At 43.8% G+C, this 27,027-nt stretch overlaps 1 protein-coding gene across 6 annotated transcripts in view; it reads right to left on the minus strand.

Annotated features, from left to right (window-relative positions):
* Positions 1 to 14,747: 14,747 nt before the first annotated feature.
* Ttc12 (tetratricopeptide repeat domain 12) overlaps positions 14,748 to 27,027 on the minus strand; it is a 57,033-nt gene continuing 44,753 nt past the window's right edge. For 5 of the 6 annotated variants that reach the window (XM_045146532.1, XM_045146531.1, XM_045146530.1 and 2 more), the window contains 5 exons: positions 26,554 to 26,622; positions 19,010 to 19,111; positions 17,739 to 17,838; positions 16,718 to 16,943; positions 14,748 to 14,911 (listed from right to left, as the gene is read on the minus strand). In XM_045146532.1, the coding sequence (XP_045002467.1) occupies positions 14,842 to 14,911; positions 16,718 to 16,943; positions 17,739 to 17,838; positions 19,010 to 19,111; positions 26,554 to 26,622 (567 nt within the window). In that variant the 3' untranslated portion in view covers positions 14,748 to 14,841. Of the gene's footprint in view, positions 14,912 to 16,717; positions 16,944 to 17,738; positions 17,839 to 19,009; positions 19,112 to 26,553; positions 26,623 to 27,027 lie in introns of those variants that run through there. The other variant, XM_045146533.1, reaches the window with a different exon arrangement.

Below are 27,027 nucleotides of genomic sequence, written 5' to 3' on the forward strand. Positions count from 1 at the left end.
TAGTCACGGTGGTCAAGTTGATTGGACTTAGAATCAACTAAGAGACACTCTTCTGGGTGGATCTATGAGGGTTTTTCTCAGGAGGAGTCATTGAAGGGGAGGACCCTCTCTTGCAGCAAGCAGCCTTTCTGACAGCCCAGATATAAAAAGGTCTGGGGGGAACTACTACTGTTTTTTCCAGCCCACCATCATCCCTTGCTGGTGAGGGCATCTACCCTGTTGCTGCCATCTTTTGCTGGCATGGAACACAGATTTCATTTCCTTCCAATTGGAACTGAGGACAAGTGGTTCTCCAGGCTCTCCAGGCCCTCAGCTTCAGATTGAGACAGCCTCTGGGACTGAGCAGCTACTGTTCTCCACCTTTGCAGCCTGCAGGTGGTCATTGTTGGACTGCCTAGTTCATATTCTGTAAGCCAATCTCCTTTGGAATAGACATTTATTCCATCAGTTGTGTTCCTTTGGAGAACCTTGACTAATGCAGAGCATCATGTGATTCAAGAGCAGGTAAGCAAATGAGGCAGTAAGGGGTTTAACTTGAAAGTCAAAAGAATGAGAGAATCTACATGGCTTGTTAAGGAAGAATCTGATCTGGCTATAGGATGGTTAAAAATGTTTATGGAGATACCTTCAATCAGGTCAGACAATGAAAGTGAAAGGGAAATCAGAACACACCTTCTGGCTCTAGCTGTTGTTTTAGCCTGGGTTTCATTCATTTCTCCCAATCTTCTCACCATATTCTCAAACCATGTGCATGCCCACCATCTCATCCTCCCAACATAGGAAAGGGACTACTCAGCAAGAGGCTGCTACCTCACTCTCTGTTGCTCCATCTCTGTCTCAAACACTAAGCCCAGTGGTGTGGCTCTCCAGTGTGTTCATCTCCTCCACTTTAACCGGGAGCTCCTTGAGGGGACAGGCTGCCCTATTCATCTGTGTGCTCCCAGTCTAGGGTTCAGTGGGAACCTAAATGGAAGTCAATATTCACTGTAGCATTTTATCTTCAAACTTGCCACTAGCAGTGGGTGGGTGGGGGTGTAGAGAGTTTGAAGTAGGTCTAGGCTGGCATTGTTAGAGTGCTTTCCCTTTCTACATGTCACAATTCAAGAAACAAGTATTTACTGAGTACTTCCCCCTATTCATTAGTAGTTTTCTAAGTTCTTGGACACATCAGTGACTGGAGGGTAAAATTCATGGAGTTCACATTTTACTAGGAAGAGAATGCAGCATGTAAACAATAAGAAAAAACATCATGATAAGCAAGTGATTATAGTATTTGAGAATAGTATATATCTATTAAGATATTATTATGTTGGGGAAAAATAAAGGAGCAAATAGGACAGACACACCTAACATTTGATCTGAAACCATAATTACTGGAAAGTAGAATTTGAGCAAGATAAATTGGAACAGCAACTCAGATTGAGGGACAAACTGATAAGCACTTTTGCTAGTGGTAGCAATTCAAGTTAGCTTAAGTAAAAACTGGATTAATTACTCCACATAAATGTATGCTCGTGATCCTTTAAATCACTATGACAAATACCTATGAGAAAAGGCTTAAATAAGAAGAGATGTATTTTTGGCTTATGATTTCAGAGTTCTGGCCCACAGTCATCTGTCTCCATTACTTTTAGGCCTATAGCAGAAAGATACATGGTGCTAACTAGAGCTGCTCTCCTTGTGCTTTCCAGGAAGCCAAGAGAGACAGAGAATGAACATGTGTGTGATAGCAGGTTTCCTCCTGCTCCCCCTTTTGTTCTTTCTGGGTCTCCAGTTTATTGGATCATGCCACCCGTGTTCAGAGCAGATCTTCATCTACCGTTGCTATTCCACATGCCTCAGCTTCTGAAGTTATGATGTGATAGTTAATTTCAGGTTGTCAATTTGATAGGACTTAGAATCACCATGGAAACAAATCTGTGTATATATCTCTGAGAAAATTTCTAGATTAGGTTAATTGAGGCAGGGAACCCACCAACCATTGTATGAGCTGGGCTCCTGGACTGCATATTAAAGAGAAGAATATACATATTTAATAGGTTTCAAGACAAAACAATAACCAATGCTACAACAGTTGTTAAGCAAATGGAGATAGAGAAAACACCAAACTCCACAAAATCATCAATATGATAGGGATTTTCAATAATGACACTGAATATTAAAGATTTTAACTCTACCATCAAAAGACAAAGATTAATAGGTTGGATCAAAACAAAAATAGGATCTCTACTTCTGGCTAAGATAGCAGATCAAGAACCTCATCAAAAACATCAGGTGGAAAAAAGGGGTAAACTAAAACAAGTTATGCCTCTTTTTGTCCTTTTCTGTTGGAAGTCTCCTAGCCCCAAGGCCCCCTAGCCTACCTGAGGCAGTGAGAGTGCTGGAGATTGCGGGGAGGGGCTGCCCCATGCACACCAGACCTGCAGGAATATCTGCAGCACAGATTTTGGGGTTTGGTTCCTAGCCCAGAAAACAGCAAACACTGGGGATCCCAGTGCTCCCGGCTAACGCTGGTGAGAGTGCGGCGGAGAGCAGAGTGACAGGCACGTGGCAGCCCCCACCCCCCCACCTCCCCGCCCCAGCAGTTCCCGAGGAGCCCAGCATCTCAAGCTACCATGGCAGGATTCCTCAGTGCGGAAGGCTTCTGCATTCTTCCTGCCCACAACTGATTGAACCTTGGGGGAAAAGAAGACCAGGTCTGGGACCAGTGGAACAAGACAAAAAGTTTTCATGTTGTTTTTTGTTGCTATGTTTTGTTTGATTATTTTTGTTTCCTTTTCGTTTGCCTTTTTTCCCTCTGATCTGAAGTGTGATCTCACTGTAGCCAAGGCGGCCCTGGAACTCACACGGTGGCCCAGGACGTTCCAAGCTCAACAGCAACACCCCTACCCCAACCTCCAGAGTGCAGGACTAGTTGCCTAGCTAACATTATCGCAGACACTGGGCTTTCCCCATGTACACATGACCACTACTGTTATGGACATTAGTCCAGGGGAGGATGAAAGTACATTCACCCATATACATATGTGACTAATAACTGGGTGTTTGTAATTTAATTTTTTATTTCCTTCTGTCTCTTATTTTTGTTTCCTATTTTTACTCACTTATTATTGTTATTTGTTACCTTATTTCTTTCACATGTTTTTGTTTTGCTTAATTAATTTTGTTGCTGTATTGGCTTCTGTTACACATTTATTCTCTCTCTTTTTTGATCTGTTCTTTTACATAAGTTTGTTGGATTACTCCTGCTTGTTTTATCATGCTTGCTCCTCTTTTCTCTTTCCTTTGTGTCTCTTTTCTCACTCTTTCATTTTCTTTCTAGCCTTACTGATTTGGCTTTTAAGGTTCTCTTACATTTTATTAGTGTTGATGTAGTTATTGCTTTTTAATATGAATGTTAAAAGCCTTACTAGTCAAAGCCACACTAGTAGCATGTTGATATTAAGCTAGATTATTATCTATTAACTGTTAAGTTATCCAAAGGACACAGAATGGTAACACAAAACACTACCACTCAACTGAGTCAAAGCAAACCTACCATCAAATCTGTGGGACTCAAAACTGGGCCTACCTCCGAAAAACCCCATAAACAAACCTCCAAGTGAAAATAACAGAACAACACAAGGCAAAAGAAACAACCAAGTAGAAGGCTTGGGGGAAGGGACCAGTTGTGGGGAGACACAAAACTGAACCTAAATTGAACTTGTACCATAGAATCCTATATCCTGGAAATCAAACTAAAAGGTGGAACCCTCAAGAGGACTTTAGGGGAAGCACCTGAATTGAAGGGCCCTGGAGAGGGTAAGATGAAACCTAACCTCATATTTCTCCTGTTTCTCTTTCTTTGTTTCTTTTTTCTTGGTGCTGGCCCTTAATCCCCTGTACCAGGATGTGGTCTACATCCACAATGAGATGTTGATCAGAGAGACCCACTAGATCTCCCAAAACAAACAAGACAGACCTCTGTCAGAGCACTTGATTATTCACCAGAGTTTAATGGTAAGACTCTACTGCTGAAGACACCATATGCTGTTGACATGGACCATGGAGAGACATGGTTGGAATCCAGAGGACAGCCAGTCCCCAGACAATTAGTTCATCTAGTACTGGAAGGCACGACATGTGCTACTGGGGAAAGTGGCCAACATCTGTCTGAGCAACTTAAAGTCTAAGCAACTCAGAAGCAAACAACCTGATGTGATGCTCACACAAGTGCAATAGTGGCACACAGCCATGGTGGGTAACCAACTGCTTTTGGATTGGCTAATATATCCACTCAGTGGAAAGGAAACCATATCTGGAACTGGGAAACAAGTCAGAATCATATCTAGATAATAATTCTGCTTTCTATTGTCAAGCTCCCACTAACCTTAGACTATAAGGGGGTTTACATCCTTTTAATTCTCTCTAAATTAATAGTGGTTATCTCATGTAACCAGTGCTGACTTCATTCTCCATTGGAGAATCTGCTTCTCTTTTTCAGATGGGAGCTGGGCCTGAAGTGATAAATCACCCAGTGCACACCACCCCGGCCCCAGCTGAAACCACAGAGGAACTGGGGAAATGAGCAAGAGTGCTGCTTTCTTAGGGAATCTGTTACCAGCACAAGGGTGATGGAGATCAACACTGAGGACACACAACACCTACCAAACCAGAGATCTAGAGGCTCCTAGTGCCCATCACTGAAGTAGACATAAAATGTTCCCAGCATGGCTCAGGGAATTTTGTGAAAGAGGGGCCAGAAAAATTGTTAGAGCTGTAAGTTGGGACATTTCACACAGAGACATTGCCTCTCTCCTACCCATAATGCATGACCCACAATCCCCATGGTGTTGACCTGCATCCCCAATGAAGAAGTTCTCTTCAGAAAAAGGGCAGGGAGGAGGGAAAGGATGGTACTAAATATGCTAAATATATCCATATCTAATAAAAAGTAAATTTAAAAAAAGAGAGAGCAAAACATCTGTTTCCAAAATATGCCCAATTTACAACAAAGAAACTCAAAGAACAAGGGACAATAGTTCATAACTCACCCCAAACTCTCAGCTCCTCCAATATGAGAACATAAAATGAGAGAATGGAGATACTAGAGAAAGAATGCAGAGTCCTACTTCTCAAAACAGACTCTACAAACAGGCAAATAAATGCCCTTAAAAAAAATCAAGATTTTGACAAGACAATCTTCAAAGTGAATGAAACAGTGAGCAAATTGGAGGAAAAGGTCATAAACATGGAAGAAAAATTTAGCAAAGAAATTGAAATGCTAAAAAAGAATCAAATGACAGCAGTGATCAATAAATGAAAACTATATCAAAATCCTATATGAATAGTCATGATCATACAGAAGAACAAATCTCAGGGATGGAGGACAAAGTTGAGACAATAATATACACAGACTCACATAAAACAATAAAGAACAGGACCACTATTTCCAAGCATTCTTGGAAAAATTCGAAAGACCAAATCTCATAAAACATGTATAAGAAGGAGCTGAGATAATTATAAAAGGAATTGATTTCAATGCAATTATAAGAAAAAGTTTCCTATGTCTAGAGAAAGAAATTGACATTCAAACACAAGAGACATATAGAACCTCAAACAGATTTGATGAGAGAAGGACATCAGAGCAACAAAAAAAAATCCAAAGCAAAGAAAGAATTCTGAAAACTGTAAGGGGAAAACTGGGATTATGATTGAAAGGATTGAAATGGTCTAAGAACAGTCAAGAGAGGGATGGAGAAGAGGAGGGAGTAGAGAGAGGGTTAATCGTAATTTAAGATGTTAAGCCTTATGGAAATCTACTTCTTCACTAGATCATATATCCTTTTTTCTTTCAAAAACAAATGTTTACTTCAAGCATGAAAAGTAATGTTCAGACATCCGAAATTTGTGTTCAATTTATAACAAGTCTAAAATAAGACTTCTTAAAAAAATACAATTAAGTACAAAATACTTAAAATATATTCTTGACATTCACAGTGGGTATTTCTGAAAGTAAGTTGTGCTAATGTATCTTAGAAACAACTCATATTTATAGTCCCAGTCAAAATAACCAGGTCTTCAACCAATGAAGAGTTATTTCAGGAGTTAGCATTTCAAAACAAGACTCTGGAAACAACCTCGTTTGCTTTTTGATACAGGTTCCCATGTAGCCCAGGCTGGCCTGGAATTCAGTAAACTCATATCTCTTAAAAAAGAGAGAGTTTGGGGATGGAGAGATGGCTTAGCAGTTAAACACTTGCCTGTGAAGCCTACGGACCCCAGTTCGAGGCTCGATTCCCCAGGACCCATGTTAGCCAGATGCACAAGGGGGCATACGCATCTGGAATTCATCTGCAGTGGCTGGAAGCCCTGGTGTTCCCATTCTCTCTCTTCTCTCTCTCTGCCTCTTTCTCTGTCTGCCGCTCTCAAATAAATAAATAAAAATAAACCAAAAAATAGAAAAGAAAAGAGAGATTTTGAGCCTCGAACGGGGTCCTTAGGCTTCACAGGCAAGTGCTTAACCACGAAGCCATCTCTCCAGCCTGAGTTACCTTCTAAGTGAGCTGTTGCCCAAGGAAGCCCCCGATGACCCCAAAACATCAGAGGTCATTGCCAAAGTGACTGGTTGCCCACTAGAGCTAGCTAGTAAGATCTTATTGTTAAAGACTTCACATACATGGACTACAGGTCACTGAGCAATCAAACTGGAACTGAGCTGGAAGCCTCCTCCCTGTTGACTAGCTGCTAGAAAGACCATTGCAGCAAATGATCTAGAAGCTAGCTGTGTAGTGCAATTAGGATTAGAGCACTAGAGTCTCTAAACCAGTAGCATTTGAGTGTAGAAGGGTGGGTGCCTCAGTAAACACCAAAGGGAAAACAAAGGTCTTCATAGCTTTAATGGCTGAAGGTCATCTACTGGTCCTCTATGAGACACTCCTCCTCCTCCTGAATATGGGTAAATAAGGCAGAACAAATGTCTTCTTATGTAATTAAAACCTGGCTATGTTAGTTGGTTTTTCATTGCTATGACAAAATGCCCATGATGGGTGCTTTTTCTCTAGAATGGGTAAGGACTGGAAGTGTAGCGCAGCAATGGAGACTTTGTGTAACATCCATGAGGACATAGTGGCACAAATCTTTAATCCCAGCCCTCAGGAGGCAGAGGTAGGAGGATTTCTGTGAATTCGAGGCCAACCTGAGACTACAGAGTGAATTCCAGGTCAGCCTGACCCTACTCAAAAAAACAAAACAACAACAACAAAAAAATGTCTAAGGAGTTATTTAGTTAAAAGTTCTGGAGGTTCAAGATTCAAAGTCATGGTGCCAGAATAACTGGGCTCACTGTGAAAGTGATCACATAGCAAGACAGGGAGCCAGAAAGCAGCTGGAGCCTCACCAGAGAGAATGCCACTAATCCCTTGCTTCTGAGGAATGCCTCCAGTGACCAAGCCTCCCCTACTAGGCCCTATCACCTCAAAATCACCACATGAAGACTCAGATCCCAAATAGGAATCCTTTGGAAAACAAACTATACCCAAATGATAACACTATCTTTGTGACAAAAAGTTAATAGACCAGTCCAGAAAAAAAAAAAAAAACTTTACATAGGACAGGGTTTATTTTAACTTTTCATTTATACACTGATGGGGTACTGAAAGCAGACAGAATTCTGAAGACTCCAGAATTTTCCTTTGCTTAGGGGACCTAGACACCCTCTATACTTGAGTTTTGGAGTAACAACTCTATAATCCAAAGGCTGAGGATTTGGAGAACCTTCCAGGCCAGCCAGGCCCCTTCTTCTCCCCTCACAGGATATTTCTGAAACACTGGACATGAGTGCATCCAAAGTATTGATAGTACCAAGAGGATTTTTTTGTATATGATGTATTGAATAATATATCACACAGTGGGTGCTTGATAAATATTTATTGAATGAATGAACATGGAACATTTGAGGGACACACTGTCACTTCTATAGCCTTGGCTGGGTTGCTGCTCATATCCACACAAACACTGGACTCCCACCTATCTGAAGAAGGACATCAGTGCATGGAAACTGGAACATCTTCATTTTTGCAGAGAAAGCCTCGTGGCTTCTATATACTTTTCTCTATCCCATGGCTCCTCTCTGGCACCATGGCTGATCAGATGGGAAGGTAATCCTTTGCACAGGGGAGATTTAAGCTGCCATCTCACAGACTGCTGATGGATTAACATGGCTTTCTGATACAAGCTTAAAGGGGTTAGATTCATTTTCCCTTTCATGCTCAGGGAGTGAAGGAAAGGGTCAGCTAATTGAGTAGTACTGCAGTTTGGATTGGAAAATGAATGAGAGAATGAGAGGGCTTCAGGTTCGAGGTAAAGACTAGGCTATCAGTGTGATGCAGCCGTGATGTCCTCAGGAAATTCTGGACAAGACATGTTTCTCCAGGCCTCTCTGTCCTTCGCTTCAGATGGAAAATAATGGTACCTGTCTGACAGGGACACTATACAGCTGAAATGAGCTCATTGCCATGAAAGGCTTTTGCAGAACTTAAAAGAATCCCCGCGTGAGGCTATTATAATCCTGTGCAGAAGACACACTGCAGGCCTGTGGCTTGGTCCCCAACCCCAGGACCCTCTGAGACTTGCGAATGGTAGCCTGAGGCTTTTACTTGCTTACAGGCATCCCGTTCCAAGTCATGTCGATGTGAGGGGAATCATGGCAGCCTCATGCATCTTAGTAATGTGGACAGAAGTGGGATCTAACCATAGCTTTGGGAGGCAAAGAAGAGGACACCAGGATGGACAGGGAAGCCACTCACACTGCGTGCTCTTGAGGACAGGCCCAAGGACAGACTCAAGGTCACCCTCCAGGTGACTTGTCCTTAAAGTTATTAAGCCCTGTCCGTCTATGTGCAATGCTTGTTTTTGAGTGCATAAGATTGCTTATATGTAAAGAAATCTGAGTTCTTAATAAATTTAAATTCTATTTACAAAGGAAAACAGCAGAAGAATTTTGTAACAATATTTTACAGAGCAGCAAGCATGCCTCAGCAATTCAGAGGAGGGGCATGCAATGTGGCCTGCGGAGGACTTTTAGTGGGGTTAGAATAGAAACACAAGGAAGGGAGGACTGATCCGGAGTTTGTACCATTCATTGACCCTCTCTGTGCCTCAGTTTCCTCATCTGTAAAGGAGGAATAGTACTACTGCCCACTTCTACATGCATACTACATACATACATACAGAATCCATAACCTACTAAGTATTTTAACAGAAGATGCCTGCCACTTTCATGATGCTAGGGCTTTGTGCATGTTCAAGAAGAAAGGAGATGGCCTTTTAAGGGATCAAGGGACAGCAGGTATGGGATGAATAGAATATATACAAACAAACACTAGGAAACTATTGTGGAGAAGAGAGGGTGTGGCAGTCTTCTATGAAGTGCTGGAACATGACAATGAACCACAAAGGTATAACCCAGAGTTGAAGTAGAAATGTGCTGGCCTAAGAGGGAACCAGAGCAGGTTCCCAATCCAAAACTCATCAAGGTTACACTGGATTGGCTATGTACAAAGGCCCTGTAAAATTAATCAGTATTTTTTTAAAGGAATAGGTAACTTAAGGGATAATAATAGAATGGGTTATTCTAAATTATACCTAAACCTTATGACTCATAGCTCTTGCTGATTAACAGTACAAAGGTTTTGTAGATTTCTTATGGTAGTTTCAATAAGAGTGCTTTCTCAGCAGTACTTTGAGAATTAGACAAGCTGCATGGTCTTATTGCCTTTGTACACACACTTGCAGATCATACAGGGAAACTGTGTGAAGGTGCCTGAGAAGGGGGCGGGATACACTGAAAGTGGTTTTTAAGAGGATTACTTTGGCTACAGAGGGCAGGGTGCCATAGATCTCCAGGGAGGTGGGGAGATTAGCTAGGTGGCTGTTGTAGTCATTCGAGCAAAACAAATCCAGTGTGTGTCTTTTTCTTATTTTCCTCTGATGTTGATAACAGTGTAACAACTTGTTCAACAACATCAAATACCTCTGAATGCTAATTTCAATCCTTGGTATTCTCCCAGGGTCTTCTCTTCACCCATATTCCTAGCACTCCTCCTTTCTGCAGGGTCATCTGTGGGTTGTGGGTTGTAAAATCATGAAGGATAAAGAGGAGCTGTGAGCCTGAACTCTGACCACTGGGCAGGCTGCCTCCCTAGGTGTCCTGATCTTTTGTTCTTGTCCTTTTATGACCCCTAGATTAGGGTCTTTTGTTTCTTTCCTTTTTTTGTGTGTGGTTTGTACATGCATACTTGCATGTGTGTGAAGGACAGAGGTTGATATCGTGTCTTCTTGATTGCCCTCCACTTATTTACTGAGGCAGAGTCTCTCACTTGAACCCAGCACTTGCCCATTTGCCTAGTCTAGCTAGCCAGCTTGTCCTAGGGATTTTCTGTCTTCACCTGAGTTCTGATTCCAGGTGAGTCACCATGCCCACCCAGCATTTACTTGGGTGCTAAAGATCTCAACTCCAGTCCTCACACTTGCTAAGCCATGTCCCTTGCTCTGGATCTAGGACTTTTGAACTGGGGACAGGATGAATATTGAGGATTGCTTACATGGCCCTTCTGAATCTGGACTTCCTTATTTATAAGATAAGAAGGTATAGGGAAGACATTTGGGTGTCACTGAATTATATTAAGCAAATGAAATCAGATTCCAACAAAGCAGGTCCTACAGAGATGAACCCTGAGTACTTTCCAGCATGGTCATTCTAGGGGCCCCTTTTCTTGCCACACATTCCAATAACTTTCACTATCATGTCATGCCTTTGATCCAGCCTAAGCCTCCATGGTACCTCATTTCCATGTGAAAATTCATCTATTGGCTTCAGGGAGAGAGATGAGCTGTGTGAACATGTGTAGTGTTCATATGTGTGTGCCATAGCTGGAAAGGAAAGGAAGGTTCCAAACAAGCAGATGGAGCAGCTGAAGATTAAAACAAAAACGTGAGATTGAAGGTGGACATGTGACAGTGGGTGATGCTTGGGCTAAACACCATCAGCACATCTGGCAGACAGTGCTAGTAACATGAAGCATTTTCTTGGATCTAGTCTTGACAGGATACCAGCTCATGACCTGGGGAGTGCTGAGGCTGAGTGGCTGGTAGAGATGCTCAGCAGCCCAGCACTCCCCTGTGCTCTGGTGGCACTCCACGGCCTACCTCCCCCTTGCCAGGGTTAGGTCTCAGACCACAATCACAGTAATGGGCCAAATGCCTACTGGAGGGGCTGATTCTTCATTTTGCCTTTTGGAAATTAAGGTTAGATTAGAGATCTTGTTAGAAAGAAATACCATCCAGTCAATGTCTGATCACAGATGCCAGACTTGCCTGCCATACAGATACCATATGAGCAGTTGAGGAGGGTTGACGGTCAGTGGGTGTCCCTTACCATCTCTAGGGCATGGGGAGGGATGGGATTGAGGAGAAAAGAGCTAATGATACTCAGATGAGCATATTGTTGGAGTGACAACTACTGGAATCAACAGGTCTTTCTAGTAGGAAACTGAGGGCAAACAAAAGTGCTAAAAGCATGTATAATCTGTCTGAAGATGTTGGGACAGAAGGCTGATTTGGTTGTTTGGGATCCTGGCACATGGGATATATCATTGATTTTTTTCTTCCTTCTGATGCCTGGGATGTGTTGGAGGGACAGCAGCTCACACTTCATGAACACCAGTACATATGACATTTCTTCCCACCTGTGAGAGGAAGGCATGTCTCAGAAGTATCTGACCCTTGACCAAAATGAAAATCAGGCTCCTTTCTGCAGGCACTCTGAGGCATAAATAATAAAATTTGACATTTCCCACCCATTGAGGATGAGCTTATAGCAGTCACTTTCAACAGGCAGGAAAGAGAAGTGCAGAGTGGGAGGAAGAGGGGTCTGAACTTCCAGTCAGTCACTGGCCTGTTGCTTCTGTACACAGGCAGTGGTGGTGCTTTCCAAAGCGCCACTAAATTCTTAAAAACAGCAGGTTCTGCAGCCTCTTATTTTCTTCTGTGCTCTGCTTAGTAAGTCACTCTCTCCCTTTGTAATTTCGTAGCTTCTGAAATAGTGTTTGTTTGTGTGAGGGAATTGAGTTCAAGCAAGGTCCTGGCTGTTATGGCACTGTTGTAGAGTATCTAGTGAGTGCATGCCACTGATCCCAGAGGGAAGGGTCCATGTCAGTGATTCTCCTCTAGTGTCCCCAAAGTGTCAATTATTCATTTTGGCCTTAGGAACAAAGGTCTCAATTTAAAGCAAATGGCTGCTTTACCAGTGAAGAATCTTCCAGGAAAAGGAGTGTCTGCCTTCCTACATGTTTTAGAAAATAGCTGGCTTTGATTTTTATCTTTTTTTTTTTTTTTTGCGGCAAGTCCAACAGATTGCCTTTTTATGTAAGAGTGAGAAAGAGAGAGAGAGAGAGAGAGAGAGAGAGAGAGAGAGAACTGGCATCTGGCATGCCAGGGCCTCCAGCCACTACAATCAAAATCCAGATGCGTGTGCCCCCTTGTGCACATATGTGATCTTGTGCACTTATGTCACTGTGTGTCTGGCTTACATGGGAACTAGAGAGTCGAACATGAATTCTTAGGCTTTGCAGGCAAGTGCCTTAACTGCTACACCATCTCTCCAGCCCTGGCTTTGATTCTTTTTTTTTTTTTTTTTTGAGAGTAACAGGCACAGAGAGAAAGAGGCAGAGAGACAGAGAGAGAGAGAATGGGCACGCCAGGGCCTCCAGCCACTGCAAATGAACTCCAGATGCATGCACCCCCTTGTGCATCTGGCTAATGTGGGTCCTGGGGAATCGAGCCTCGAACCGGGGTCCTAAAGCTTCACAGACAAGAGCTTAACCACTAAGCCATCTCTCCAGCCCCTGGCTTTGATTCTTTAAAGGACATGAGCTTATCTATTCCCAGAATCTCAAACTTAACCCACATGATAGTCAGTGTTCCCAAGTGCAATGGTGAGTAGCACTATATATATTTAGCACTGTAATTCCATGAATACTTGTATCACTTATGTCAGTTAAAAGGCTTATTTGAGGCCACAGTTTTGGAGGTTCCAATCCATGACTGGGTGGACCTGGCTCTTAATCCTCTACTAGGGGTGCTGTACCTTATGGTAGTAGCTGGCTGACAGATCCACTGCCCACCACATGGCTGGGAAACAAAATAAGAGGGAGAGAGTAAGGTCCATCAGTCCTCCTTTTGCACTGGCCCCCTCCCACTTTACAAGTGAAACAAAGACATACTAGGCTCAACTCTTAAAGGTTTCCACCTTCTTCCAATAGCTCCACGCCAGGGCCTAAGTTCTACCATATGGGCCTTGAGGGGCATTCCAGAACAAAAGCATAGCACCTCCAAGATCTCATTTAACCTTACAGCATGGGGAGCAGAAAGAGGTTAAGTAACTTGCCCAGGCACATAGCTGGAAGTGGCAGCATCCACCTTTCTTTGGAACACTGGTTTGGATTCTTATCATCCATGGTAAAAAGCATGTTCTTCCTCTACTCCTGAGATGATCAAATGATGGCACTAAAAAACATAGTATATCATTTAATAAACTTGTTGATTATGGACTTGGAGTCCACAGGTAACCTTAGTGTTGGGTGGCCCTGGAGCAGGGAAAAGGGAACGGGACAAGAGTTCAGGGTGTGAGTAGGGTTAAGATGGGAATCAGTGGTTAAAAATGTTTACTGCTGGCATGGGGGTCAACTTCCCAGCATCCATGTAAAGCAAGAAGTCAACTTGCATTGGCAAGAGATCCTGGTGTGGATGTGTGCACACCTACCCACATGTGTAAGTAAACAAAAATATTATTATTATTATTATTATTTTTTAAATTACTTATTTATTTATTTATTTGAGAGTGACAGACACAGAGAGAAAGACAGATAGAGGGAGAGAGAAAGAATGGGTGCGCCAGGGCTTCCAGCCTCTGCAAACGAACTATAGACGCGTGCACCCCCTTGTGCATCTGGTTAACGTGGGACCTGGGGAACTGAGCCTCGAACCGGGGTCCTTAGGCTTCACAGGCAAGCGCTTAACTGCTAAGCCATCTCTCCAGCCCCCAAAATATTATTTTTTTTTTAAAAGTTCAAGGTAGGTCAGGGAAATAAATGTTTCAGTCATGGCTGAATACATTAAATCAAAGCCCCAGCTCTGGCACTGTAAACAGAGAAACATTTAACATTGAAGACTGTGTTTAACACTTCCAGATGGGCTGCAGGAGGAGGCCAGGCAGGACATTCAGGGCCGACTCCCAGAACTACATAGGGCTTCACTGTCAGGAGCCACCTGCCCCCACTCATCAACTGTATTCAAGAGCGCCTGCCTAGCTGTGGCTGGGCTTCACAAAGCTGCCCCACCCTGATGTCACCACAAGTCTCTTGAACATTTTGGAGCTGGTCAGCAAAGGCTGAAATGCCACTACCCAACATATACCACCACACACCACCACCCCACTGGTGTTTTTGGCATGCTGCCGATAGAAAAGAGGAAATGGGACATGAGACTGCCAAGATTCAGTTCCCATAAGGACTGCTGCAGCAAGGGCATCTGGGAAATATGGCTTTTGTGGTCTGCGTCCTCCGCAGAAAAGGATGGGATATGCAGAGACAGGACAGTGGAGGTTGGAGCAAGCAAAGACCATTTCCACCAATGTAGCCACCCACTCTATACTTATCAATGAAAACCCAACAGATAGAGCCTCTGGAAAGAAGTACTGTATTCTGGAGTGGATATTTAAAAGGGCTTTATTAGCACAGCAGTGACCCTTCACAAATGGCTGTGCATCCACACACTGCACACAGATAGCACATCTCTCAAGAGTCACTTGATGTATTTCACTGTGGAGTTGAGGATTTCTAGCCCGTGAAGTTCTCTCAGTTGAACAGTAAACCTGTCATAATCAGAACATAAAACCCAGGTCAGAAATGCCACATTTCAGAGCTAACCCCTGGAGATGGAAGCTGGCTGGAACCATCAACCCTATCACTATAGGTGGAAAGGGGAAGGAAGGAGTCCTAAAGATCAAAGGTGGGGGGAGCAAAGCTCACGGGAAGCCCACCAAACACTGAAAATTACTGCATGTGGCAGGTATGACAGGCTGATAGCAGGGGACTGTGCTCTGGGTACTCCCCAGCAGGTTGCCACTTTGAGCTCATCCCAGCCAAAGTGCCTTGCTTCCTATGGAAGAAAGATTTCATCCATTCCTTCCAGTTGATCAATCAGACAGAACTTGAAAGGATTTAGATGTTATCCAAGCCTGCCCTCTCACTTTACGGGGTGGAGGTACAGGTGCATAGCTGTAAGGAAGGAGCCATGTTCACCACTCCCTTCAAGGGCACCCCCTTCTATGCCAGGGATCATGGTACTGTTGTAGGGGAACACCTTCTAGAATTGTGCACAATATGGTGTCCAGGCACAAACAGGACCAGGGTAGAGCAGAAGCCTGAGCTAAAAGAGAAGCAAGGCACAGAGTTAAAGCCCAGGTCACTTGCTCTGGCTTACTGAGTGGCCTCAGATACGCCCTTCTGTAACTCTGCTTCTCCAAGTTTTCTTGTGCCGAGGAACATTACCCTCAGCAGACATTCTTCCATTTGCTTAGAACAGGCCCTCCAACCATCAGTCAATAAAATGATAATGTGTTGCTAGAAACGTAAAGAAAGAGATGGGAAGCTGAGCATGGTAGTGCACACTTATGGCTCCTGCCTTTGGGAGGCAGAGGCAGTGGGACTGTGAGTACAGAAAGAAGGAAAGGAGAACAAAGGAAGGAAGGAAGAGAGGGAGGGAGGCAGGCAGGGACAGGAGATGGAAGGTGCTATAGTTTGAATAGTAAATGTCTTCCAAAGATCCACATACTAAAGCCTGGGTCCCAGCCCATAATACTTTAAGAAAGCAGAAAGATCATTACTTGTAGTGGGAGGAAATCAGATAATCGGGAGCGTGTCCCTGAAAGAGAAATTGGGACCTCGGCCCTTCCTGTGCCTCTCTAAGCTTCCTGGCCACTATGACACTCTCCTCTGCCATACTCCCTGGTCATGAGGCGCTGTGCTGCTACAGGCTGAAAGCCAAGTACCAGGGACTAGAGCCTCTGGGACTGTGAGCCAAAGTAAGACTTCCCTTCTCAGAAACTGATTATCTCAGGTATATTGCTGCAGCAATAGAAAGCCAAATAACAGGGCTGAAGAGATGGCTTAGCAATTAAGGCACTTGCCTACAAAGCCAAAGGACCCAGGTTCAAGTCTCCAGGACCCACATAAGCCAGATGCATAGGTGGTGGTGCATGTGTCTAGAATTCATCTGTAGTGGCTAGAGGCTCTGGCATGCCTCTTCTCTTGATCCCCACATAAAAAAGCAAATAAAATATCTTTTTAAGAAGAGAGCCAAACAGCAGAGCAAGAGAGAAGGGAAGATGGTGTGTGAGAGTGGGAAAAGAGAAGCAAGTGAAGTGAAGGATGGAGGAAACCGAGTGGCAAGACGACAGTGACTGCATGCGGGAGACCACATGACTGGCAGCTGACAGCTCCCCAGTTCCCTCAAGAAGGGTACCTCCACAGACACAGCTCCTAGGGACCCCCACAGGCCTTCACAAGAGGCATGAGCATTTCCCACAGATTTTCCCACACAGTGCTTGGCTTTGCCCACTCTCTCTGAGAAAGGACCGACTCTCAGGTTTCCCGGCTGGGTGGCGGCCACAGCATACCTGGAATCAGCTGTGCACAGCTTCCCTAGGGCTATGCCTGCATTCAGCTGGACAGCAGACTTCTGTGAGTCACCACCTGCCAGCTTCAAGAGCACTTTCACAAGGTCTGTCTTCAGCAGGGAAGATGTGGCATTGGGTACCTCCATGCAGTTGCCAAGGCAGAGGGCAGCGTTGCCCACCACAACCTCGTCCTCCGAAGTGAGCAGCTTGATCAAGATGCTGAGATCTATAGGGAGGGAGAGACACAAGCAAGCTGCAGTGGATCTCCTGACAGGAGGCTGCCAAGCAACACAGGGCACAGGGGTGAGGTACATGCTGGCTTCCCTTGAAGCATGGAGAATGTATGCTCACTTCCTGCATCCCTGAATGGCTGTATAAGTGAGACTGCATGTCAGCAAGTTTCGTGCTCTTAAAAGCCACCCCCCCCACCCTCCACCATGGTGGGTGGTCCCATCTGGCAGCATGAATCAGCGGTATTATATTTCAGATGGAAGGTTCCTGTGTTCTGGTCAGCTCTACCTGGGGACACCTGCTATGAACAGCTAAAATCATGGGGAATATTCCAACACTTTTTGGTCATGGCATCTAGCATCCTCCAGATAATAGTATAAAGCATCCTGGGTGAATAAATAAAGTTAGGTTTGACTCCAATATTATCCTTGTTCACTGAAGGTTAAAGATGGTGAAAGAAGAAAGCTGGTGTTAGGACAGTTTAAGCAGATGGTTATAAAAACAGCTCCAGGTTAACTTGGGGAGCAGGGGGAGAGGGAGCTGTCCAGCCACCTCCATATTATCTTTGAGCTATGTGTCAACCCGCCCTCTTGCCCAGAACTACCACTTGTGTGCAGCCAAAGTCTAATGAAATTCTCTGCAGCGGGAAGTGAGCTGCCTAGGGTTCTGTAAACCCCACGGAGTGATGCTGTGGGAAGGGTCCCAGCATGACTGCTAAATTCCTTCTCAGCTCCCACTGTGGCTCCCAAGCTGTATCATATGCTGGGTCAGGGTCCCCTGAAAAACTTACTTTTATCTAGTCTTACTACTTCTTCCCGAGCCTCGTGACAACTGTTTGTGCAGATAGCCAGTGTCTTTATGGCATAGCGTGATGCAGTCTGGCCTCCAGTCTAGATTTTGAGATGAAATGAGAACAGATCAGATGACAGTTCTTGACCTGAAGCCACAGTGAGTGGTTACTACAGGTTGAGTGCTCTCCTGGACTTCTAACTGAGAAGTGAGTGAGAATGGTGCATGCTTCCTGGTAAGCAGGGGTGGATGGAGCGCTGTTTGCACTCCTTCCCAGCACACCCAAGGCAGGAATGCAGGCCCGTCTTCTGTGCACCTGGCACTATTGGAAGGCTCTGATAGAGTGGCTTAGATGAGAGCAATGCTGTTCACTAGCAGGTCTCCCCAAAAGGGAGCAGATGGCCATCATGGACCATTTTCCCTCTTGAGAATAAGAGCTGACAGTCCTGATGGAACACATCATGAACTTAGATGAACTTAGGTCACTGTAAGAGGTGACAACGGCATCATCACAACCCTTTGAAACCACCCAGGGAAGGGTGTTTAAGATCCATGTGTGCATGCAGTCAGCACTTTCTGGTGTGGGCACGACTGTTGTAAAGTGAATGACAGTCATTGTTCAAGTGGCAGCCTCTACTCAGACCACCCGCCCTGCCCCATCAGTGTACTTCCTGCCCAGCCATACCCTCTCGTCACAGCATGTTTCCCTGCCGAGTGCAAGCCAGGGTTAAGGTAGGAGTGGGTCTTGCTGGGCACATACATCACGCCTGGGATTCAGGAGTAGCAGCTTAATAAGTCACTTTGCCTTTCCAGGTGTAGCCAGTTCCTTACTCGGAGTCACTGAGTTAATTATATAGGGAAAATTCAAACACCTTTGGTCGTGTGGGAACTCTGCAGCCTTCGTACTTTGCAAATGCAGTAACAACAAGCACACTCCAGATAACCACAGAAAGGATCATGAGTCCATGATCAAAATAATCGGCAGGAGAATCCTTATAGAAAGCCATGCAAAACACCTTGTCCAAGGACAGAGATCCCATGGCTTAAAGTTGGGCTAGAGGGGTGAGCACTCTTTATGGCTGAACCATTTCTGTTGATGCTCAGGGCATCAGGTAGACAGTGGAAGAGATTTCCTGTTCTTGAAGGTTTAAAATCTGGCAGGGATAATATTGTGGCACACTGACTGGACGAACCTTACCCTTGTTCTGCTCTGGGAATCTAAGAGGAGACTCCTGGACATTTAAGGCACTGTAACTGGAGGAGTAATTTTACCTTCAAGAATTTAATCATTTTCTTCACTATTCCGGCTCTCAGGGACTCCTCCACAATTTTCAGAGAGGAAGAAAGGGTCCGGCTTAGCACACCAGCAGCTCTCTGAATGAACATAAAGGGGATGGGTAAATGTCCCTTTTATAAATGTGGATGACCTTTAAAAGGTGACAAGCAGTTTGCTGAGGCAAAAGTAATCATCAGTATTGGAGGCAAAATTCATTTCTCAGTTTTTAAATGATATAATAGCAAAGCATGGCACTTTTTAACAAAGCCACCAGGTAGGCGAATCAAAGGGCTGGAAACATTGCTTGCTGGCACAGAGGCCCAGCTGTGTTCAGCTTTACACAGGACCAACTAGCTTAACCCTGAGGAAGTCAGTCCTCCTAGAACTGCTTTGAAGAGGGTGACAATTCCACAATCTTGGACAGCAGAGAGCACAGGTACAAGGCAGGGAGGGTTGCATTCTGCAGGTAGGCCCTCAGCTTCCTGGATAGACCCTCTACATCCTCCAGTTTTTACTTATCAATGCCTTTCTGAATCTGTCTTCTGGTTCTACTTTCTGGGAGAATTCATTTGCATTATTTCTCAGCTCTTGTTCTGCTTTGTAAAATAACAGCAAGCAGTTACTGTTTAATGAGTAGAACTACCTTGAATCCTTCTCAGCATGGAAATGATTAGTGCTATTTTTATTGTTGTTGTTCTTCTATATCCTACATTTCTCCATGTCTTTTGGGCCAGTTTTTCTGTTTATCTTATGTTGATGTGTGTGGTTTTCCAAAAAACATCTGGTGACCCTTTGCTGCCCAATCGCATTCCAGGGAAAAGCAGTAAAGATGGATTTGGGCATGCTGTGCTTATGAGAAGTTTGTTGGCTCACAGATGGAGAGGTGGTACCTCAAATACTAGAAAACAAAGATCTTTCCTTTGGTCCGTCAATCTGTTAAGAGGAAACAATATGCAGGGTTTAATCCTGCTGCTACCGCTCTAATGTAGCTTCAACACTTTTTGTCATGGCTCTGAATAAAGTCTCCTTCCTGTGCTTAGAAGAAAAAAAAAAAAGAGAGAGAGGAAAAGAATTTTTTTTTTTTTTTTTTTTTTGCCTGTGAACAGGTGCCTGCCTGCTAACTGCAGCCCCTCACTTACCTCATACCTGTGTTCTCTATCGTCCCTGTATGTGGACTCAACCTCTTCAGAATCCTGCAAAATAATGCTACCACCAGCCTCTCTCCCGACTCTACATGAAGGCTTCTCCAGCCTAGTTACCACTTTTGCAGTTCCCCTCCTTCATTATTTACCCATCACCTATATCCTTTGCCAGTGTTGGTTTCTACATTCCATCCCCCTTCCCAGGTACCTTGAATCTCATTTTATGGAAGTCTCAAAAGGGAGACTTATTATCCTCTTTTGAAATACATTAACCAGCTTCCTACAGATCTTAGAATTCTGCTACAGCTAACATCACTGATCCTATGTTAGGCCCAAGACAGTAGAAAATGTGCCCTATCTAAGGACTACATTCCTGATGTGAATTGCTGCTCTGCTCAGCAGGCCCAAGCACCCAGCATGGGCACCCATGGAATCCTAGGAAAACTCCAGGCCAACAGCTTACCTGAAGTTCTGAAGCTGAGGCAGGTCCAGCTTCAGGAGTGAATCACACAGAAAAGCTCCAGACACCACGAACAGTGGCACCTACCACTTTGAGGGGCATAGGCTTCTTTTGAATAATTAATAAAAGCTGTGATTCCCTTCCATGAAAGCATCAACTACTCAGAACTTTCTACACAATTGTGCAAGACTCCAGGGAGCTCAAATTAAAATTTAGCCCCATGAAGTCTGGGCTGAGCTCAAGGAAGTTGTGAGAATGACAGCTCTAAAAGAAGTATGTCAGATCAACTGGGAAACTTTGCCAGTCCCCAGTCTATGATCCTTGAGTTTTCACAACCCTCACTGGATTTTTCCTCTAGGGTCTTTCCCTGAAAGGTAGGAAAACATAGGATGATGGCAAATAGCCTCTGTATTAATATTGTTTTCCAGATATAATGTGCTAACCACAGGCCTTTCTTAGTTGTCTTAGCCAAATGTTAGAAGCAGAATTAAGGAAGTCATTCTAACATATATCTCCAAAGGGGCAAAAACACAATGCAAAATGACATGCAAGATCACCAACTTCAAAGCATCAGCATGGATTCTTTGATTATGGAAAGAGGGGTTATGAATAAAATATGCGGGGCTAACTAATTATTAAGAGTTAAAGTAAATGTTAGGATTATAATGTCAAGACACTTGATAAAAAGTGATTGCCAAGGGCTGGAGAAATAGCTTAGCAGTTAAGTGCTTGCCTGTGAAGCCTAAGGACCCCAGTTCAAGGCTCAATTCTCCAGGACCAGCGTTAGCCAGATGCACAAGGGGACATATGCATCTGGAGTTCGTTTGCAGTGGCTGGAGGCCCTGGCATGCCCATTCTCTCTCTCTCTCTCTCTCTCTTTCTCTCTGTCTGTCGCTCTCAAATAAATAAATAAAAATGAACAATTTTTTTTTTTTAAAAAGTGATTGCCAAGCAAGGATGAGGATATGAATTTGGATCCCCAGCACCCACATAAATGTTGTGCAGATGTGAGCCTACCAAGTAATCCCAGCACTGGGGATGAAGACATGGGATTGGGGTGGCTAGTCACAACTTGGAGTTCTGAGGTCAAGCTAGCAATCCTGTCTAAATGAATAAGGTGGATAGCAATCAAGGAAGATTCTGGTCTCTACATGTATACACATCCACCTATACAGATGTGCACCCCTACAAATGCAAAAGTGCGCACACCACACCCTCAAGTCCCCACACACTTAAGTGTTTGTGATTGAGTCTCATAGTTAATCCCCCTCTGGTGGACTCTGGTAGAGCACTTGGAGGGTGGAGTCTGGCTGGAGGTGGTATGTCAGAGGGGGTGGACCTTGGGATTTTGTAGCTCATCCAATTTTTCAGTGCTAGATCACTTAACTACTTCCATCCTGTTGTGATGACAAGATGCAATGCTTGGCTGCCTGCTCTGCTATGCCTTCACTGCCATGATGAAACTTCCCCTATAAACTGTAAGCTAAAATAAACACTTACCTTCGACTTGGTGTCTCTGGTTAGGTGTTTTGTTCCAGCAACACAAATATAAGTGCTACAGAAAACTGGTACCAGAAGTGGGGTCATTGATATGATGAATCTGAATATGGATTTTTGGTCTTTTGGAAGTGGTTTGTTTGCAGGAGAACTATGGAAGGATTTGATACTTTGCACTAGAGCAGCCTTGCTGTGCTGTAAACAAAGGTTGGTGGACCATTCTGGTGAGAATTTGAAAGACTGCAATGTAGACAGAATGACTGACTGTGAAAGTTCGGCTTATTGGGTTTCAGAGAGGAAAGAAATAACTTTGTTAGAACTGGGGCACAGCCAGCTCTGATGCTCTGTCAGAGGCTGGCTGTGTCCTTCCCGTGTCATGAGAACTTAGGCAAAGTTGAGTTTAAAATTAATGGGCTGCTGTGTTTGGTGGAGGAAAATAGAGCAGAAGGCCATGAAAAATATAGACCTCGACACAGAAAAAAATGTAAGCAAGTTTGAAGTATCAGGATCAGAGATTAATTTTAGACTACTTTAGCTCCCACTGTTCAAGAATTTACCACTAAGATATAGCATATCTACACAATGGAATTCTACACAGCAATAAGAAAAAATGACACAGTGAAATTTGAAGAAAAAAGGTTGAACCTGGAACAGATCATTCTCAGTGAATTTACCCAATCACAGAAAGTTAATCGCCACATAATCTTACTCATCTACAGCACCTAACCTGAATCTACCCAAGATGCCAACATACCCAGCAAGCATCTCAAGGATCTGACAATAGGGTGGGCAGAGAGGGAGGGGAGGGCAAGGAAGGGAGTGGGGGACATAAATCTGGACTCAAACGGCAATGGTACCATAAAATTCTACATCCTAAAAGGCACACCAAATGGTTGAATCTTCACCAGGCCCTTAGAGGGAACACCTGATTCACAAGGCACTGGAGAGGATACGATGAAGACTGGCCTTAATCTTGTACAGCTTCTCTCTCTCTCTCCTTCTTTTCTCTAACCCTTTTATATTACTTAACTTTTTCTTCCTTCTCTTCATGGTCATTAACCTGTAACTCTCAGTACCAGCATGTGGCTATCATTCACAGTGAGCTTTTGATCATAGAGACCTACAAGGTTTCCTAAAAGAATGACAGATTTATGTCAGAGTACTTGATGACCCACCAAAGGTTAGTGGTAAGACCCTACTGCTGAATACACCTTATGTGGTTGACATGTAACATGGAGTGACATGGCTGGAAGCTGGAAGAGAGTCAGTCCTGAGACAGTCAGCATGTCTAGTGCCAGAAGGTGCTACATGGGCGACTGGGGGAAAATGACAAATATCTGTCAAAGCAACTCATGGTCTAACCTACTTAGCAGCAAATAACCTGTCGTGATGCTCATATAAGTGTAATAGTGGTGTACAGCCATCGTGGGGAAACTGCTCTTGATTTAGCTAACTGGTCTGTTCAGTGGAATGGAACCTATAGCTGTATCTTGGAAACAGGTCAGAACCATATCCAAACATGAGCCCACTCTCTATTATCAAGCTACCACCAATTGTGGGCTACAAGAGTGCCTACACCTATTAAATTCTCCCCCCCAAAATAAGTGTTATCCCATTGACCTGGTGCAAACTTTACTCTCCACTGGAGAATCAGCTTCTCTTTTTCAGATAGACACAGGTCCTAAAGAGAGAACTATGCCATCATACCTCAAAAGGGCTCCAGCTGAAACTAACAATAATTGGTGAAAAAGCAAGGATGCTGTTTTCTTGATGAACCTGGTACCAGCAAAAGGGTGAAGGAGATCAACACAGAGAACAATAAACTCCTACCAAATCAGATATCCAGAGACACAGAGGATCCCAAGACCTCATCACTGAAGCAGAGCTAAAATGACTCCAACATAGCTCAGGGAAATTTGCAGAAGAGGGGGCGGAAAGAATGTCAGAGCCACACAATGGGTCATGATACACAGAGACATTTCCTCCTACCCATAAGTGAGGGCTAGCCCCACAATGCATGAGCCATATACCTCAACAAGGGGGAGGAGGGAGGACAGGGAGGCGGCTAACAATGGTACCAACTTGAATGTATTCACTGAGTACAAAACCAATTAATTAAAAAAAAAGTCAATCTCCCTACTCTGGGACAATAAGAAAGATGCTCTGAGGGTAAGGATAAACCTACTGATGGGACAAATTAATAAGAATGCAAATTATTTTTAAAGGAATCAGATTCAAGGAATAATGCTGAAGGAGATACCTGCTCCTCAATGTCACTTTCATGACTTCACCCCCTTGGGTTGACAAATTTGGCAGCCTGCCTGGTGTTGATTTTAGAAGTGTGACAAATGTAGGAAATAGGAACTTTAAGCAGAACCAGAGTTCTAGGAGCTGATAATGTGTAGCAATGTGAATTAAGGCCATAGCCCATGCATACAGGCCATAGTATGGAGCTGTGAAGATGAACCATGAGCTATAATGGAGATGTCAGGATTTGGGAGATAACAGAACGCTGGGACAACCACTGAGGAAATCTGATGGCTCTGCCTCTGGATTTGTCCAGAGAGCAAACAGCATAGCTGGAGGACAAAGCTGTTGAAACCTTCTGAAGCCCAGAGGATTTCATTATGAGTTTCAGGTGCTAGAAATGGAGCTGGCAGCATGTGATGTGTGCCTTGCTTGCTTTGGTTTTTGTATTGGTCCAACTTTTCCTTGTCATCCCTTCTTTTTTCAATGGGAATGTTTATTCTGGACTATTATGCATTTGATTTTACTGGACTCACAATTAAGAGACTATCTTTAGATTTTAGACTTTTGAAAAGTGTTGAGACTCATAAAGACTATAAGGACTATAGAGTTAGACTGAATGCATTTTGCATTATGACATAGCCATGAGTCTATGGGAGAAAGTAAAAGTAGAAAGGGGTGGTTTCAGTGTAAAATGTCCCATATAGGCTAAACTGTTTGTGATTAAGCCTACAACTTAGTCCTCAGGGCCTTGCTGGTTGTGGTGTGTCACTGGCACAGGTGAGCCTTAGAATTTTATACTCAAACCCACTTCCCAATGTTAGCTTACTCAAACAACTTCCTTTCTGCTGTTATGACAGGATGTGATGCTTGGCTGCCTGCTCTGTCATTCTTTTCCTGTTGTGATGAAACTATCCCTCTAAACTAAAAGCTAAAATAAATCCTTTCCTTCCATCAACTGTTTCTGGTTGGGTGTTTGTTCCTGGGCCAAGAAGGTACATGTATACACATGAAAGTAAATAAACCAATAAATAAAATTGCAAGGTTAACACTTCAAGAGATAAATAAGACTATGAGATAGCCAAGTTAACCAGATAAGAGAAAGGATAGGGTTATGGGAAAAATAAGAAGCTCATTTCAGCAGGCTTCAACTAGCTCCCATAGTGCTTTTCCCTAAGGAACATGGTGACTATTGCCCTTTGTATCAGTAACAGCTTTCTATATATTTCGACATCTAATTGTAACTAACTGAATTGTGGCTAAAGATGCCTTCTAAGAAAGCCTCTGCCGGGCTGGAGAGATGGCTTAGCGGTTAAGTGCTTGCCTGTGAGCCTAAGGACTCCGGTTCGAGGCCCAACTCCCCAGGACCCACGATAGCCACATGTCTGGAGTTCATCTGCAGTGGCTGGAGGCCCTGGTGCGCCCATTCTCTCTCCCTCTATCTATATTCTTTCTCTCTGTCTGTTGTTCTCAAATAAATAAAAAATAAACAAAAAACAATTAAAAAAAAAAAGCTTCTGCCTATTGCATAAAGGAGCCCACCCCAAGGACAGGCCAAAAAAATAAAATAAAATAAAATAAAATAAAATAAAATAAAATAAAATAAAATAAAATAAAATAAAATAAAATAAAAGGAAAATTGGTAGACAAAGACTTTTAAGTCCTATTCCTACAGGCAGGCCTTGCCTGTTCTCACTCTGGAGAGTCTATTTTCACTTTCACTTTATCACCTGCTAAGAATAAACTTTGACTGTTTGCTTTGCCTGTGCCCCTGGATGCAAATCTCCTACCGCAGCTCCACCCCCAGATGTAAAACAAACAAACAAACAAAATAAACCAGAGCACTGGCATGGTTGGGATCAGAGGGAATTCAAGAGTTTTCTCCCTATAACATAATCTTCACAGGATCTTCTGAAATGGGAAATGAGGATTACATTGTATCAGTTGGTTAGATTCTAGACCACGCAGCCAAGAGATTTAACTCTAGTCTCTGGACTGTATGGGGTCCACAGACATGCACTGGTGGAGGTCACCAAATCTCCCAGACGGAAGACATAATTTGGCATTTGTGTGCTTGTGGGTACTATTCTGGAGGGTCCATCTATCCATTCCCAAGGAAGTCAGTGAGACCTCGGAGGTAAAGACTTGCAAGCGGGTGAAGAGGCACTGATTTGGATTTCCAGGAGACACTTACTGTCAGGATTCCTCCATCCTTGCTGCTCAGCAGAGATAGGCACTTTCTGCTCACCTTCATAGCCCATACCTGCAGCCATGGGGAGGGAGAAGGTGATTTTAATGCTCTGATACTTGGAGTCCTCTGTGCAGCCTGTCTGAGCAATTAAGCAGACTCACACCCTCCTTCCTGCTATCAGCAACCCCCTCCACACACATTTTCCCACAGTGCCTTGTATTGTTCTTTCTTCCCATGTCCCTTTCTCCTCACTCTGGGCAATACTTTCATAACACCAGCCAGGTTCTACTTAACTCTGTAACGGTAGCCCTAGTACTTGGCTCAGTCAGCACCCCCCCACACATGTGGACAGTTTTTTGAATGAACACACACATGACTGACTCTCCTTGCCTTCATCTAAGTAACAGTGTCCCTCCAGCCCTCTGCATCCCCACTGCAGGTGTTCAAGGCCACATGCTTCTGTTTTCTTTGTGAACA

This window comes from Jaculus jaculus, chromosome 3 (assembly GCF_020740685.1).
Source record: "Jaculus jaculus isolate mJacJac1 chromosome 3, mJacJac1.mat.Y.cur, whole genome shotgun sequence".
NCBI lineage: Eukaryota > Metazoa > Chordata > Mammalia > Rodentia > Dipodidae > Jaculus > Jaculus jaculus.